At 39.2% G+C, this 15,132-nt stretch overlaps 2 protein-coding genes across 2 annotated transcripts; both read left to right on the forward strand.

The window, feature by feature from the left end:
- Positions 1-1,986: 1,986 nt before the first annotated feature.
- arid5a (AT rich interactive domain 5A (MRF1-like)) lies at positions 1,987-9,284 on the forward strand. The gene is made up of 7 exons (XM_056375464.1): positions 1,987-2,127; positions 3,346-3,416; positions 5,625-5,793; positions 5,903-5,955; positions 6,807-6,904; positions 6,988-7,147; positions 7,257-9,284. Exons 1-7 carry the CDS (start codon positions 2,076-2,078, stop codon positions 8,511-8,513), a joined length of 1,860 nt encoding a protein of 619 aa, XP_056231439.1. The 5' UTR covers positions 1,987-2,075; the 3' UTR covers positions 8,514-9,284.
- Positions 9,285-10,527: 1,243 nt separating this feature from the next.
- Positions 10,528-15,042, forward strand: gins4 (GINS complex subunit 4 (Sld5 homolog)). Its single transcript, XM_056377146.1, has 9 exons — positions 10,528-10,585; positions 10,704-10,815; positions 10,934-11,020; positions 12,653-12,766; positions 12,860-12,957; positions 13,063-13,151; positions 13,309-13,399; positions 13,553-13,657; positions 13,960-15,042. The coding sequence occupies exons 2-8, from the start codon at positions 10,711-10,713 to the stop codon at positions 13,647-13,649; spliced, it is 681 nt and encodes a 226-aa protein (XP_056233121.1). The 5' UTR covers positions 10,528-10,585; positions 10,704-10,710; the 3' UTR covers positions 13,650-13,657; positions 13,960-15,042.
- Positions 15,043-15,132: the final 90 nt, after the last annotated feature.

The raw sequence follows: 15,132 nt of genomic DNA on the forward strand, positions 1-15,132 counted from the left end.
TGTAGATATTTGGTTATTTTGACATTTAAATGTTAATCATTTTGAAATGTCATACTCTATCCGCAACAGATGGAGGAATAGGACATCCCCTTTTCAAACAGATCAAAAACATGCGGAGGAAATGTGGATAGTGTCGAGTGCAGCTTCATCGCTCGTCAGTGTTTTTGTCATGAACTGTGTGTAGTTTTGCAGTCTGGAACAGCCAAAGGAAAATGGAGGGAAAATGCAATAACTTTTAATTGTGACCTCGTGAAAAATTAATGATTCAAAAATACTAGACCATATATCTTTTAATTGAATATGAATAAAAAAAGTATTGTAAATATAGTATATATAAAGTAACTCGACCCTGATGCTTTCCAAGGCCTCTGGTATGCCGCCATAAGGAACATAAAATCTTAAGACAACGCCCTCTGACTCATAACTGGTAGTAGGGACAAAGATGACCGTTTTTTTTACCCATTTGCCACTCATCCCACGTGGAAAAAGCTGCTTCTGCATTGTCCTGGCATTATATTTTTAACCAATGTATTTTAGGCTATGGTCCATAGATACTATTTTAAAGAAGTGGTGCTTCCTTTCCTCCTTAAAATGTGAGATATAAAATCTCTGCAACAGTCTCAGAACTTTCATTTACCTAAAGGAGAGCTGATAGGGAAGGCGTTTACTGTTATGAGTCAAAACTAAATCTGTGAATCCTGTCGAAGGCACTTTTTAGGCTAAATAAATTGTGTTCTTTTTAGGTAGCAGCTTTATTTGCTACCTCCCATCCAGACCAGGCCTGAAAGTTTTAATTTAATTTCAATCAACATGATGCACTCAAAAATCAACATCATTTAAAATGATGTACTTAGATGTGTATACTTATATAATCTAACATCACCATCAAATAATATTGCTTTTCTTATCAGAACCAATACCGATACTCTTGAACGATCCCCATTTTTGCTGTGTTTTAATTAACATCTTGTATAAACTGAAAAATAAATTAAGGGAAGCGAGATGCTTTCAAGATGCAAATTCATTGGGGTGTTTAATACTTCTTGTTTTACTTCTTAGAAAATATTTAGTGGCAGCAGGAAGTGTTGCCTCTTTTACACACATTAATGCATACTTATGTATCACTGAATACAATATGAATTGCCATGCTACACTAGCAAAACATGTTTATAGGACCTATTAAAGCTTCAGTGACATAAAAACACTGAAATGAAACATTTAATATAAAAGAAACCCAAACCACATGATTCGGATTTGAATGACTTTATCTGAGTCACTGTGAAGTAAGTATCCATTTGTCAGTAAGAAGTCCCATATTTGAAAACGGTTCTTAAAATACATTGTTCTCATAATGTAGACTTGTGGGAAGTGTCGTATTGATTCTGGGCATCAGCTCAATGTTTCTTTCACTTCTCGAAATTCAGCAATTTTAGTGAATTTGAGTCAAGTCTGTTTACTGAAGGTGACCAGGCTTTAACAACAAACAAACAAAAACAAAAAACAATATATGCATAGTAAACTTGAAGGAAGACACTTTTATTCGTCTTGAAATCATTTTTCTTCTCTTTCCTTCTTGTTGTCTCTTCTTATTTTAGATTATCCACATTTATTTTGTCGGCACTGATCATGTGAACTTAATGAGAAATGAGTTGTAGTCATTTCTTGAATGCACTTTTCTTATCTAATTTGCGGTAATACATACAGAAATAGAAATGACATTACAAGTCTGTGTGTTGTTGATAACACTGTGAACATAGGACTTCTCATCAGAAATTAAATAATATCAAATACAGTTTTCTGTAGAAATTCAGATTCTGCTGAAATTGGTTTGATCCACGCTCAAACAAATTCAAACAATTTAAATACAGCTGTTGTTTTTTTTTCTGTCTGAAAGCCAAGAGATGAAACAGAGAGAACAGACATTCTGAGACTCAAGTAAAAAAAAAAAAAAAAAAAAAAACTTGAGTCTCCCAGGCTCATTTGCTGCGGTGCCATCAGTCAACCAATGAAACTGTCCTGTGGAGTACACCTTCCTATTTCGAGGTGTGGAGTTGAAGAGGGTGCCGCATGAGTTAATGTCACAAAACACAGTCGAGCCGGAGACTAGAAGACAACTTCTGGAAATGGGTGAGACTTATTTTTATCTTTATTGAAGTCAGATACTGTTCATACAAACCGCTTTATGTACTTACAGCAACAGGTTCAATACCGTATCGTTCTGTAGTATACTACTGAAGTTGAAGAATATTAACACTTTAAATGTCTTTTTACAAAATATGAAAAAACTGTCTGCTTCTGAAAAGTAAATGAATGTACATTCATTTGTGAAACAAAGTATTGTGTATGTATTTATAAAGAATGTATTAGTAACCTTAACTTTATTTACTTAAACAAGCCTAGATTTGTCTATCGCAAAAAATTTGACTGAGACAAATACACCGCTGCAAATGCAAGCTTCAACACAAGCTTTAACACAAGCTTTAATACACACAGTTAAAGACCCATATAAAGAAACAGTTGAATGTTGGAAACAATACATCAAGAACTATTTCTTCAGCACATGAAATGGAGAAGTTAGAGGCTACTGAAAGCAGAATTAAAGGTTCAAGCCGCAGCACAGGAAATAAGTGATCTCAAAAGAGAAGCATATTGGTTGTGATATCACTGTGGGTGGAGGGGCTAGGACGTAGTGAGCTGACAGTTTGTGAAGAATGACATTCATCACTCTCACGGTTACATTTCATTGCGATTGTTTTGCCGTTTTTCATTTGTTTTATTCCCCCCACACAACTTTCCCAACCTTCACACACACACACACACACACACACACACACACATACCACACACACCACCACCCAAAAACAAAATACAAGCAAACAATAAAAATAAGATCAAAACCTTTAAGACATAGAAATAAGATTCTCAATACATTATATTCCACTGCTAATACTAATATTATACGCACTGTTTTTAAAATACTGTAGTTGATGTGTTACAATATCATACAGTGCAGCATATAGGCGGTTATGTTCATGAGCAGGAAGTGGTTTTGCAACCTGTGGTTTTATATCAGACTCAGTTGACAATATGTTCTACAGATTTCAATTTTTTGTGCTGATGGATCATCTCATCATTCGAGAAATTATAGGAACTAAAACTTCTGTTTTAATACTTTTTTTTATCAGACGTGTTTGTCTATTTAGACTGTGCATTGCTACACATAATGTTTCTTGAAATGAAGAAGTACTCTGTGTCTTCACCGCGGTTCTCTGAATTCAAATTCACAGAGTCTCTAAGAGAATTAAGTGGTAAATGTCTTTGTCCCTGTGATGTATGTTTTTGTAGCTCAAGAGGACCAGAGTGAGACGTCACAACAAACAGCAGCCAGTGATGAAGAGAAGGGGACGATGACCCAGGTACTAACCGCCAGTCACTGCTGATGAAATGTCAGTTGGCCTTCTGGTAGCAAGCTGGGCAATTTCCATCAGTTACAGTTAATCAGTGACTACAGACATGACTACTAAGAATGAGTTATGTGTCGTGTTTTCATTTCCCTTTTTTAGAGAATTTGAGATAGTGGCAAACTTTTTTTTTTTCTTTTTTTTTGAAGTGCTGATTGTGTGTGTACAGTTGTTTCATCTTGATGGCAGATTGTGAAATGAGTAACAAGGAATAAGTGATTCTGCTTTGAATTCTGCCAGGCCTTCGAAATGCACGCACACCACAATATTTCACTGCATTCTGAAACTGCAGGAGGTCCTCACAGCCACTATTCTGGTAACTGAAATGAGAGGTACAATATGAGAAACACAAATTAGCTCATCAAATTTCCAAGACTGATGTTAGTTGAAAGCCTGGTGGTTTCTGTGGTGACTTCTGGCCTGCCGATAGCATCGATCCAGCACGCCATTGACAATCATTGCGAGAGTCACATATCAACACACTGACATCAACAGCGCCCACACGGTTTTCCAAAAAAAAAAAAAAAAAGATTTCACTTAGTGGAAATCAACTGAATGTTTCACAACAATATTCGCTGTCTGGTGTAGGGTGAGATCTGCAGTGAAGAGGCTTCAGAATATGGCTTAGAGTGCAGACGTTTCCTGTAGGCAACCACTGACGCATGAACCTGAAAGTTTTGTGAATCAGATGAATGTGAATCAGTGACCGAAAGTAAATAATCGCTTTGTGAATACCAGTGAATTTTTATGCGAGATCCCCAGCAAAAATGTTGCCGTTTCACCTGCCGTAGCTCTCACCCTCACATCACTTTGGATTCAGCTTTGCACATTTATCAACCAGTTTCTCACCCTGGAGATACAGGAAATTGAAACGAGGTCTTGGAAATAACATTTTCACACATCTCACATCACATCTTGAAAACAATACAAACAAAAATATCTGCCTCGTCGAGCTGTTCTCCTGGCTGAGACACAATAACAGTGGAAAGTCAGAGGTGTCGGCTGGTGGCTGGGAACAGCAGTGTGGAGCTGCTGAACTGTGACTCAGTCGGGGCTATCTTGGTTAGAGGCCTGCACCTTCACTATTACTCACTCTAGAGGCCTACTTCTCGGAACCAGGAACCGCATAGAGGAACTTGATTCAATATGAAACCACCTTGAGCTGTTTTGTTGTACAATGACTACCACAGAAATAAAGCAGCAGCTTCTACGTCTGGTGATTCAAAGTAAAATATTGACATTATTCCATCGCCGTCTGTGTTTTGACAGGAAATCTATCAAAATTGATCGACGCAGAGGCAAAGTGTGATTTCAGCTTTAATATTGTTCCTGTGAAAACAGTTCAACACCACATCACAAAACAAGAAGGTTACGTTTTCAGCTTGTGTTCGCGCCATGTTGTCTCAAAAGGACAATCTCAAAATGGAACTCAGAATATCATCAAGGTTAAAATAGAGAAACGGTTTTATCAACAGTTTCCCTTCTTATGTTTTGGTAGTTTTACACTTCTCTTCTTGAAATCGCACTTAACTGATGATTTTAATTCTGCATGCCTTCATTGTTTCATTTCTGCTTTCTTGCAAACCACAAATAGTGACATTGTCAATTTCTTGCATTTGAGTTCTGGGTAGTCCGGGTTGTAACACTTGATACATCCTTATTTTGTGGTATTTTAAAATCTTCTTCAAAGTAACTGATACATGTTCTGCAGAAAAACAGAAAACATGCAACAGCAGTTTTTTTTTTTTTTTCACCATTCGGTTTGTCATCTGTCACCAGTCACTAGTTCATATTGTTTTCAACACTTTATTTATTAATTCCTTCTTATGGCTTATGTTTGTTTTTCAAAGTGACATTTGTGAAACAAGTGACTGACAACTCTAGACCAAAAACCCCACAAGTCTGCTGCTATCTCTCCAGACAGGATGTGTAGCGGTTGTCTATTGAAAGTAGCGGTAAAACCCTACTCTGATTTTGATGTTTCATTTCAGCATTTGTGTCTTACGAGATGACTGTGTGCATCTTTTTCCCACCTATGATAATACCTTCAACTGTAAAACACAGTTTCCATTATCAGTGCAGTGGACCGTGTCACACTGACAGGAGCTGCTTGGTTTTTGACGCAGAACACACGCTTACGCATGTTCTCTGTCCCTGCTGCAGGCTTCTCCCCCCGTTATTGAGATTCACGACTCTACGAATGAATGTGAGGAAGAGGTGAGGCCCAGTCTAGTGCAGATGGAGGAGAAGGCTTTTGTATCGAGTCTGCACTCTTTTATGAAGGACAAAGGTTCGCCCATAGAAAGGATCCCACACCTGGGATTCAAACAGAGTGAGTAAACCTTCATTAGCCTCCTGTTTGCTGTTGAATGAACAAAATATTCACATGGAATTAGAATGAGAATAATTCGGTCCTCATGTGTGTTTTTTTCCACTCTCAGTTAATCTTTGGAAGATCTACAAAGCGGTTGAGAAACGTGGGGGCTACGATTTAGTGAGTACAAGTTCTTTATTTGACTATTGTTCGCAGTCGATTGGCTGTGTGAACTGGTTTCTCAGTGGAAAACGTGTGATAGGTCAGGTCCTGCTCTGCGGTGGTTTTTCACCACACCGGAGGACATTTAGGCCTCTGAGCTGTCAGTGCATCACCACACGTAAAGCGTTGTCTTTGATGATGACACAGTGTGACAAGTTCTGCCTGAGAGTGCAACTCATATTGAAATAGCACTAGAGCAGAGGCAGGGCTCTGAACAGAGTTGACCCTCACCTCTTCCATCACCGTGTCCCTGGGTGTAAACACAACAATTTAAGCCGCCTACGCGTGTTATATATTTAAAAATGAAAGTGTTCTTTCAGTACTGAAAACCAGCACTCATGGCATTTAAGCTGCCATCTCCCTTCCTTAAAAACACTTTTAACTCTAGACCTGAGAGCAGGCACAGTGGGGCCCACTGCGCTTGATGCAATTTGGAACCAAATGTCTGCAGTCTACAGAGGCAAGTTAACTTTGCAACACAACAACTAAAGACATTTAAATTTAAAAAAAATTAAGAGATGTAGAAATAAGTGAACCTGTTTAGACTTCAAACACTGTCTATTCAGTACGATTTCAGCTCAAAAGTAAGATTTTTTTTTCTCATTTTACGGGCCTCTGGTGGCCTTTGGGCCTTAAGCAGCCCTGTGAGGGAAGAGACCATGAGCCTTTTCGTTTTATGTATCACTATGACAAGCCTCTGACTCTTCCTTTCCTCTCACATGTTAAAAAAAAAAAAAAAAGATTATTGGAGCAATTATGGACTTTAGCTGTTCTAAATGTGCATTATTTTCCACTGTGTTAACCAACAGGTGACGGCACAGCGTCTTTGGAAAAAAGTGTATGATGAGCTGGGAGGAAGTCCAGGAAGCACCAGTGCTGCTACTTGCACCCGCAGACACTATGAGAGGTGAGGATGATTCTGTTTCCGACCAACATGTCCATTCAATCAGCAAGTCAGATGATTCATAATCAGAAAATGTATTTCCTTAGGCTTGTGCTGCCCTTTGAAAGACACATAAAAGGAGAGGAAGACAAACCTTTGCCACTGAGCAAACCACGGAAGCCCTATAAGAGAAATTTGGATGGCAAGGTCAACAAGGCTGAGGTTAAGAGGAAAAGGACACAGTCGGATAGAGAGATGGATTCTGAGGTAACATATATTGTACCTCTGATGAATAGTCTAAAAAAAGAGAAGAATTTCTGCTCCACTTTTAGTGCATATAGTGTTTTTCTAAAACATCCCCTGTGTTATTTCATAGATACTCACCCAGAGGAGTCCAGACGCTGCCTGCCAAAGTGAAGCAGTGATGCATCCTCACACTGCTCTCTGGGCTGCCACCTCTGACAGACACCATCCAGACAGCTCTCAGCCAAGCAGAGCCCCCACTGAGATTTGTCCTTCTCTCTACCTTCTCCCGGTGCCCACATCCAGCCCTTGGACTACTCAGTGCCTTACGACACCAGCATCTGCTGCTGGAGAGGTCATCTCGCCTCTGGAGAAAAAGAAGCGAATGGCTCAGGCCAGCCTAAACTTGCCCCCGAGTCCACAGAGCGAAGATAAAGAAAGGCCCTCCGTCATCTGCTGCTCCCAGTCTCCAGCCCGGGCTTCTTCCAGCCAGAACTGCAACTCCTCTGATGGCTCCCCGCGCCCTTTATCCTCCTCCTCTTCCCGCAGCCCCTCCCCTCTCTCTGTTTCATCAGAGGACGGTCCGGCAGGAAACGAAGATAATCCTGCATCAACCTCAGAACTGAGTCAAAACTGTTCCAGCTCTGTTAAAAATACACCCAACCATAGAGAGGACAACAAGTCTGCGAGCTGTTCCAAAGATCTTACACGACTGAATAAAGACGTTTCTCATGTCAGCTCCCAATCACTGACCACTGACTCAATAAAAAACCAATTTAAAGACTGTCCTTGGAAGCCATTCCACAAAGGGAGTGGCAAATATTTCCCCCATCCTTACCACCCCTCCGCCTCTTTCCCTGAGAAATCTGACTGTGCTGCAACATCTATGTCTAGTTTCACCAAAGTTATTCCAAAATCTGTGCAGCTTCTGCGGCCCGCTCCTATTCGACCAAGTTATAAAATTCACCCTAACAGGTTGGCGCACCAGGACGACCCTCTGACTTGTGCCAAGAAGCTGAACAACATGGCTCCGTGGCTTTATCAGACAGAGAAGAGGGAGAAATCCAGGACAATGCTACAAAAAGTTCCTCCCGCTCAGCAGAATCTGTCCCATTCCACCACCCCGCTGCCAGTGTCATGCATCCTGTCAAGCTACGATAAATCAGGGAGAGACTCTCGGCACCAGCCTCCATTACACTCTATGTTCCTCCCCAGCAGAATGAGACTACCTCAGTCCCAGCTAATGTACCGTCATATACCAGTGGGTCCAGCTCACTCTGCTCTCATTGGGTCTACTGTTTACCCATATCCTTACTCCTTTCCTCTGTTAAATCCCCAAACTGGATATGCCCTACCGGCCATGAATCACATTTATCCTCACAAGCTGTGATTTTTTTTTTTTTTTTTTGTATTTCAACTCCACAGTTGTTGAAATAATCAAAGTTCATCTTTGCACTGAGGAAGGCACCCATGGAGCTTGTTGGCCCACTTTTGTATTGCGCAGTGTAGTTTTGGTGATGCCTTGCTTGTGTTTTACTGCAATTAACTGACTGTGACCAAAACCAAACAATACTGAAAAGAAATGAAGTCAGAGTAGTGACGGCGAGGGAGATTTATAGGATGAATGGGTGTGTTGGTTTTTTGCTGTGAATTAATCAATAATACTTAGTATTACACTGGTGTATCATGTAAATTTAAAGTGTTAACATAATGAAATTAGCTGTTATTATCTGTTATTTACCCAAGATTGTTTTTGTAAATGTCACTTTACACAATGTACAGGCAAAAATATACAAATTTCAATGACATATCTTTATGAATATGAGAAATTCACAATAGATTGCTGAAACACATCTGGTTCAGTTAGAGATAGATAGAAGACAGATTTTTGTCAGAATCACACTTCTTCTACATTTTTCATCACTTGCACAATTTCAATGACTAAGTTAAAAACTTTCTGGACTGTTTATCATTGTACTGTATCGTGAAGTTTGTTGAAAACAGTGATACTGTATCTGCCTTATACCAGTGTTATACTTTTTTTTTTTAAACATTACATGCAGATCTCATTGTCATTCAAATGTATTTAAACAGAAAGTACTAGATGATCATGAATAAATAACAAAAATAAACTAAAACATTGAAACCTTTGGTCCTTTGTAATTATAGAAATGTTGATTTTTTTCAACTGCTTATTGATTTTTAATCAGTTTCCCCATCACTTTAAATTTTTCAAATTAATTTATTAGTTGATTTTAATTTGCCACCTGATTTGTGAGTGAGTGACACCATCAGGAATATTTCATTGGTTTCAGGTTTTTCCACCAGGCACTAATTGTTTCCCACTTAAATGACTAGTTCATCAGCGAGAAGACATTTATGAGAAGCAACATGATGACAAAATCAGTGTGCCAGCTGCGTTATTGGTGTCTGTTGATCTGCTTTACAATGACTGCAACTCTCCAAGTTGTGGCAACAACCGTGCAGGTCTGATGAAGCACAGATAAGCCCAGGGGAAGCTGCTGTGAGAACTGATATGCAATACTGAACATCACTGCAGCACAGTGTCAATGCCACAGCGGATGCAAGATCATTGCCGGTGAAAAACAATTATGTGGCAAGAGCTGTGAACAAAGAAGAGAAGAAAATGTGATAAATTACATTCTGCTGAAAACCACAATGTGGTCTGAAACAGCTGGAACAAGTGAAGCAGATGATGACATTTCTGTTGAATTCACAAGGGCTGATAAAAGATGAAAAAGGCAGAGATCAGATCTAATAATGCAGGGGAGACATGACATGTTCTCTGTGGGAACTTCATCTGTTGACTGTGTTCTTTGTGCCTGGGAGTAAATAATCACTCATGACTAATACACTTACTTATATTTGTACTTTATACTTCTGTGCTTTCATTGCCTGCAGCCAGGGGTTGTAACTTGTTAATAATGTATACATTTTTAATCATATTTCAATAGCACTTTTTCATTTACATTACTTTAGTAAAAATGCAATTTGCTGCATCATCTAATGCTCATACTCAACTCTATACCACTATTAGTGTGCTTACATACTAATCATAATATATTTTTGGTTTGGTAGTACTGGGTGGAAAACATTAAATCCCTATTTTAGGACTCTCAGGAAGGACTACTGCTCCTAGGCAGTGTTAAAATCTCGCGTCCTACAAGGGGCAGGGCAGACACATAAACCAAACATGATACAAACTTCATTCTTAATGTCGATAAACTAATACCTTATTTAACTGTGTAGCCCGTTCAGGCGTTGACATAATCATAATACATACATGGGTTGTACACACTTCACGTAGCTTGTGAGGAACCATGCCTTAAAGGCTGGGCGCAGGGAATAAAATCAACGGCACATATCTCGCGAGAATACCATTTCAGTGGCGCCAATAAACAAGGAAAACAGTAAACACATGTTGCTCTGTAGCTAGTTCATGTATGTTTAGCAAAATGCTTTAACTTATGACGTTGAAATCACTTTTAACTTTACTTTACAGATTTTGTTTCTGTTAAGCTTGGTGTTTTCTTTTTTTTTTTTTTTTTACTTCGTGAAGAAAAACTATGTCGGACGCGGACGCTTTGTTTGACGACGGCAGCGATGCCAACCAAGATGACAGCCAGGAGGATGTTATGACTCCGGCGGAGCTGATCGCTAAACTGGAAGAAGTGAGCTGACGTTGACAAAATGATGACATTTTATGACATGCAGTGCCAAAGATCTTCGACACTCTTATTAGCCTGTCCGCCGCATTTTGACAGTTGTGTTCCTCTCTGTGCGTCGCAGGCTTGGCTGAATGAGAAGTTCTCACCGGAGCTGCTGGAGAACAAGTCAGAGGTGGTGGAGTGTGTGATGGAGCAGCTGACTCACATGGTAAATTGAATGGGGAGTAGATGCGGCTCTGCCCACATTTCTAAATGTAACAAAACAGCAGATACATGATGGTGCAGAGCTGCAAACAACTATTATTTACATGACTGATCAAACTGCAGTGGTGGAGGAAGTATTCACGTCCTTTACTCCAGTAAAAGTACAAAGTCCTGCATTGAAAACGTTACTGAAGTATACACAAACACCTATTAATAGCAAAATGTACTTATACCAAAAGCTCTTGTGAGTGCTGTACTGTTAAATATATATTTAACTATTAGATTAATGCTGATGCTTTAATGTACAAAGACCTTTTTACTGTGGTAACTGACTGAGGTTGAGCTGATGTAAACGACTTTATATTCTGTCAGGTGGTTTAAAGTACAATAATTAAAAAGTACAATATGTCCTTCAGGAATATAGAGGACTGGAAGTATAAAGTGGAATGAAAATGAAATGCTCAAATAATGTACCTCAAAATTTTACTTAGTTTCATTCCACCACTGTTAAACTGTCAGTTACTTGTCTATAAATGTGGAAAATAGTGAATAAGGTGGAACACAAAATAACATGTCCTCCTATTTGAGAAGCTGGAACAAGCAAATGTTTGACCTTTTTTGCTTGATAAATTACTTGAATCACAATCAGCTAATTTTTTCAGCACACATTAACACATTATCATGGCAGCTGCTTGCTTTACATTTTTCTGGGTCTTGAGAAATAAATGCTTTGTATATGGCGGCCCTGAGAGGTCAACACACTGCACCTTAAGAAAACGCATGCAAATGGACAAAACAAACAAATTCAGAAAACATCATCCTCAATTTGACAACATATGCGCTGAAAATACTCACAACCCAACAGAAGTGTTTCCAGGGGACACTAAAAGGTGAGGAACCCGGCTGGGGCGCAGTTGTTGTTCAATACTTTGTGACTTTTGAAGTTAAAAGCATTAAACAACAAGTGCATCCCAGCTGGGTTCATCACTTTTTTAAAGTTATTCTTTTAGGGCATTCTTTTGCCTTTATTCCTATAGTACAGTGAGGTGTCCGCAGGAAACACTTCAGTTGGGTTGTGAGTATTTGCTGCACGTTTATATATTTGGTTGTGTTGTGAATATTTGCAGTACATGTGTTGTCAAATTGATGATGATGTTTTCTGAAGTTGTTTTTCTTTTTTTTTTTTTTTTGTCTATTTGCATGTATTTTCTTGCAGTGTTGCAGTGCGTTGAGCTCTCAAGCCACTTTATTTTTTTAGCTGTTTAAATTATAAATCAATTAAATGATATGTATGAATGAATTAAAAAGAAGCCCTACAAAGAAATCAGGACATGGTCATGTAATAATATCTATAATCTGACAAGTGTATATACAATATTAAATGTAAAATCTTATTGAAAATATTTCCTAGCAGCGTAAAACAAACAAATGTTTGAATCTGTTATTGTGACATAACTGCTGTTGAAATTCTAATACCAGATCCAGATTTGGAAACAGAGGTGGATCCATGCGCTTACTCATCCATTCAAATAATCAAATCATTTAACCACTGTATGATGTTGCTTTTCTGGTCATTGTAATTCCCCCCGAATATAAGACATTTCTCTCACTGTTGTTGTGAACTTCATACCAACAGGAAGCCAACTTGCAGCGGGTGAAGAAAGGTGATGCAAAGGCCAGCGTCCATCGCATGGAAATAGACAGGATCCGCTTTGTTCTGAGCAGCTACCTGCGCTCTCGTCTGCAGAAGGTAAGTCAGGTCAACAATACAGCGTGTGCCATAAAGCTCTCACCTCACTAAGTGCTTGTTGGCAAATTTGCCTGATTTTTGTTCCATGTCTAGATTGAAAAGTTTTTCCCACACGTCCTGGAGAGAGAAAAGTCTCGAGGGGAGGGAGATCCCTCTCTGCTCTCACCTGAGGAGTTTGCCTTTGCCAAAGAGTGAGTATGGTTAAAATAAGATTAGAGCTGTTACTACTGCTGTTTTGTGACATTTGAGATAAAATGTCACAAAAACAAAACAACCCGTGTCTATCTGGCATACAGGTACTATGCCAACACAGAAACGTACCTGAAGGCTGTAGCACTGAAGCGCATGCCCCCCAACCTACAGACAGTGGATATGCTGAAAGCAGGTAACGTCTCCTCTACTCTTACCACACAGGCTCTTTTGTTCTTAGATGACCTATGACCGAAATACTGCTATTGGCGTGCGCCGGCAGATGGTGGCATTTTCTCTGACATTTTCACTGACCGTGATGCTAAATCCTGTGTATTCTAATGTGATACCAGTGCCCGAGCCCTGCTTGGACTCCTTTGTGTTTCTGCGGGTGAAGGAGAGACAGGAAAACATCTTGGTGGAGCCTGAAACAGACGATCAGAGGTACTGAATTCATCAACATGTCACTTGATGTGTTGTCACTGTTTTCCAAACCCAGTAGGGGGCAGTGTTACCTTTTCACATTCAGTCCTGTTATATTTTTCTGCATCGATACTAAAACAACTGATATTATCTCTACTGCGTGTCTTCTATCAGAGAGTATGTTGTGGATCTTGAAGAGGGCTCTCAGCACCTAATGCGGTATCGAACTATCGCACCACTTGTTTCAAGTGGAGCTGTCCAATTAATTTGAATGTGGAGGTGAGTAACAATGAGGCTGACTGTGTCATCTTTCTCGTTAACTCAATACTGCCCTCGCGCCCTCTTGTTCAGACATCTGCTAATTCATTTCTGCAGATCTTACATAAGCAACTGCCTTGCAGTGACATCTGGATGTATTTTTAGCTCTCACTTATTTTTTGCAGTGTTCATTGTCTCTTGGCAACAGATTATGAAAGAAAAGTACCTCTTTTACGGACAACAATATGTTAACAATACGTTGGACTTGTCATCTCACTGAACAGTTAACACATCTGACACATAGGATTTTTTTTATGTTGCAGGTCTGTGTGTTGGTGTGGATGGCTCCAGGAGGTCATAAAATGAGTATCGGCTCATTATCATTTGTGGTACCATGGCTTCAAGAAATGTAATTCAGTGCAACATATTAACACCAAATATAAGGTCACTACTAATGAGAAGTGAAGGCTGTGAATGAACACTGTTCAACAACCCAGCTTTTGCAGTGCTGTGTTATTTTTGGACCTTTTTTTTTTTTTTTTTTTAAATCATGTCACAACATAAGTTTGGTTACATAATTATAATGTTATTCTGGTGTGTTTGGCTTGGTGAGACTGGTAAAGACTCTTAAGACTCTATCTAATCTGCCAATTCACCACTCCCTCTGTTACTATATCCAGATGACCTGCATTACTGGGCTTTTCCTCTGCTGCTCAATAACAGGATGCATCAAATGACCTGAAGGTGAAATTTCATCATTTCACTTGGCATCACAATGCTGAGCATCACAAGGTGCAGATGCTAATTTATGTGTATGTTTGTTTGAAAGCTGTTTCTTTTGGTGAAGTTCACGCTCAATATGAATTACTGTCATTATAAATAATAGAAATCCTGTTAATGTTCAGAAAGTGTCTGTGCATGTCTTCGCCTTGATTACCAAATCCAGTTTTATCTGCTTTTCAACACCTCTCTGTGTCACAAGTTTGAAGTTTCTTTTGATTGTGTGTTTTTTAGTTTCACCCTAAGAGGACGCGTGGAACATTTCTTCTCTGAGACATAATTGTTATAATAGTGTTATATAAGCATTTCACATGGAGCAAGCGGTGCTCATTGTTTGCCCTCACACAAAATTGTGCAGTAATTGAAGCCAATAAGGGACTGAGAGAAATCCGGCTTTTCATAACTGAACTACATGTCAACAGATGGTCGTCCTCTTGAACTGCACTGCTGATCTAGCTAATATCCAGTCCTACAACCCCTTGTTGTTAGGAGATCAGGATCAAGCATTTATAGTTCATGAATGCTAACTTGCATAATAAATGTTGGAAAATGAAAATAGCGATCCCTTAGACCTTGAAAATAGTTGGAAATGTGGCATTGGAAAAATAATAAAACCTTAAAAAATTTGCAAATGATTAAATGGGTATGAGAGTAATTCGGTTTATAATTTATTAATCATAGCACTTCATCGTTCAACCTCTATCAGCTTTCTGGAC

The sequence above is a fragment of the Seriola aureovittata genome, chromosome 5 (genome assembly GCF_021018895.1).
Source record: "Seriola aureovittata isolate HTS-2021-v1 ecotype China chromosome 5, ASM2101889v1, whole genome shotgun sequence".
NCBI lineage: Eukaryota > Metazoa > Chordata > Actinopteri > Carangiformes > Carangidae > Seriola > Seriola aureovittata.